This window comes from Entamoeba histolytica, genomic scaffold (genome assembly GCF_000208925.1).
Source record: "Entamoeba histolytica HM-1:IMSS scf_1104750517833 genomic scaffold, whole genome shotgun sequence".
NCBI lineage: Eukaryota > Evosea > Mastigamoebida > Endamoebidae > Entamoeba > Entamoeba histolytica.
Genome location: NW_001915636.1, coordinates 1 through 2,742, shown reverse-complemented (window position 1 = coordinate 2,742; position 2,742 = coordinate 1). Strand labels below are relative to the sequence as shown.

The following is a 2,742-nucleotide window of genomic DNA, read 5'->3' as shown; positions in this document are numbered from 1 at the left end:
ATCATTATTTATAAAAATAGGATGAATTTAAAATCATTTGAAATAAAATCACAATATTTTGTAATTAATAAGTGTTTGAATATGTGTCTACACATAATCATGTTTTGGTATTTGATTCTTCTTCATTCAAATATAACAAAAATGTAATTAATATATAGAATAATGTTATTATAACGTTTACAATATTTAAAAGAATCAAATTGAGTAATTTGGAAATATTATTTCAATTCATAATTACTCTTCCATTTTTCTTATTTATAGAAATTCATTTCTTTTATATTCAACAATTTCAATGATAATATTGTTAATTTCTTATATTGAATGTTTCATTTACACTTCTGATATTCTTTTCATCAATTTCATTTAATTATCATTTAAATGTTTATTACAAATTTAAATATTTTCATTATATCATATTTATTCATTTAATTCTATTACATTCATTAATTCATTCATTTAATCTTCTTATTAATTCTTGATTCATTCTTTTAATTATTTAATTTGACTTTCTTTTAATCAATATATCATTTCATTTGTTTCTGTTTTAGTCTTGTTATTTATTTTGATATTATTTACATTTTTGATATGTTTTTTTGATAATTATATTTAAATTATTTTTAAAGTAGTTTTGATGATGAAAATGAATGAAATTATGAGTGAAATAATTCATAGCATTTCATGATGATTATATAGTGTTATTTTCATTATAAAAAATGTTAATATTATACAAATAATTGATATTTCAGACATTCTTCTGTTATTTATAATTGTTTATTGGTATGAATTTCTCTTTCTTTCGTTATGTTTGATTTTGCATAATTTTTCTATTTTTATGATATATATTTTCATTGCCAATGAAAATATTATTGAAATGAATTGAGTGATAATATCATTAAAAATAAATTTGCTTATTTGATAAAAATTGAATATTTTGAAAATTAGTAATACATAAATAATATAATTGTTATTATTGAGATGGATATTGAAAAGTGTGAATATATTAATTTTTTAAATATTAACCCATAAATAAGCTTCTTCTGTTGTTGAATAAATAATAGAAATCAGCTAAGAAATGTTACAAAAAATGAACTAGAAATAACTATTAAAGAGAATAAATAGTAATATTTCATTTACAGTATCTCTTGTTTTTCAAAGAACTTTATATTTTTTGAGTACGTGTATTTGTTTTATTATTTACTAATAACAACTCATTATTAAATGAAAGGATTTATTACTATCTTTTTTTTCTAATTAAAAAACAACTATTTAAAGTAAACTTCTTTTCTTTATTGTTTGTTTTTTCTTTGCTTAGTAAAACAAAACTTTTAGAACAATAAGCTTTATTTATAAAAAGTTTATTTATAATGACAAAAAGAATATATAGAAATAAAATTTGCTTATTAAATATAGTAATTTTTATTTTCATAGTTTTATATTATGTACAAGAAGTTTAATTATTAAACTTCATAAAAATAAAATAGATTATATGTAATATAAATTAGTCTGAATTGTGATATATTAAATATATTATGAATAGACTTTATATATGTATTATATTATGATTTTGTTTGATTAAATATTATTTTTATAACGAACAACAAATATAAATAATGATAAAAATATTTGTTCTAACAAACAGCCTTATTTCTATAATAGTCTTAAAATATTTATAAATAGTATTAATAAAAAAGAGACTAAATTCAAATAAATTAATTTAGAATAAGATAACCACAATAATAGCAAAGAGAACAATGAATGGACTTGATGCAGCATCAAGATTATCATAATTATCTGAACTACTTCCTGGTTTATTATTTGAGCTTTCATCTGGTTTATTATTTGAGCTTTCATTTGGTTTATTATCAGAACTTTCATTTGGTTTATTATCAGAACTTTCATTTGGTTTATTATCAGAACTTTCATTTGGTTTATTATTTGAGCTTTCATCTGGTTTATTATTTGAGCTTTCATCTGGTTTATTATTTGAGCTTTCATTTGGTTTATTGTTTGAGCTTTCATCTGGTTTATTATCAGAACTTTCATTTGGTTTATTATCAGAACTTTCATTTGGTTTATTATTTGAGCTTTCATCTGGTTGGTTATTAGAATTTTCATCTAATTCACTGTTTGAACTACTTTTTTTATCTTCTTCATTTTCTATGTCATTTTCATGAATAGACTCTTTCTTTGAAAACAAATCGTAAAGGCCAACGTCTTTTAATTCTTGTTCGATATCAGGAATAACGTTGGTTGCAGTAGTGAATGCAATAAATAATAAAAATGCGAACATTGAATAATTTATCTTTTTCAGAACTTCGTTTAAATATATTATATGTCATCAAAAACTAGTCTTTATGCTCCACTCAACCCCTTTTATTTGAGTTGAAATTAATACACTTTATTCTTTTCATCTATTAACGTTTGTTCCTTTGTCTCACACAGATTTCCTAGTATTACTCACAAAAAGTATTGATGAGAAAAGTTTTCAATTACTTGAAGATATTTTATTGTTCTAATTATTATGCTTGAGTTAAAACGAATGAGAGAATTTCAGTTGAATTGAGTTGACTTGAATATTTCAAAGTTAGAAACAATCAAAAAATGAAGAAAAATCCCAAAATGAAATATGGTTAAAATTGGTAATATTTCATAATATTATTATAGTTTAATATTATAAATTAAAAAAAATTTTATTAATTGGTAAGAAAAAAGAATAAGTGAGTTGCATTAGTTTAAATATTA

General features: G+C 20.2%; 1 protein-coding gene across 1 annotated transcript, besides 1 other annotated feature; it reads right to left on the bottom strand.

Moving 5' to 3' along the window:
- Positions 1–543: a repeat region.
- Positions 544–1,696: 1,153 nt separating this feature from the next.
- Positions 1,697–2,290, bottom strand: EHI_101730 (surface antigen ariel1, putative; the record flags this gene model as incomplete). Its single annotated transcript, XM_001914445.1, has 1 exon — positions 1,697–2,290. The coding sequence occupies one exon, from the start codon at positions 2,288–2,290 to the stop codon at positions 1,715–1,717; it is 576 nt and encodes a 191-aa protein (XP_001914480.1). The 3' UTR covers positions 1,697–1,714.
- Positions 2,291–2,742: the final 452 nt, after the last annotated feature.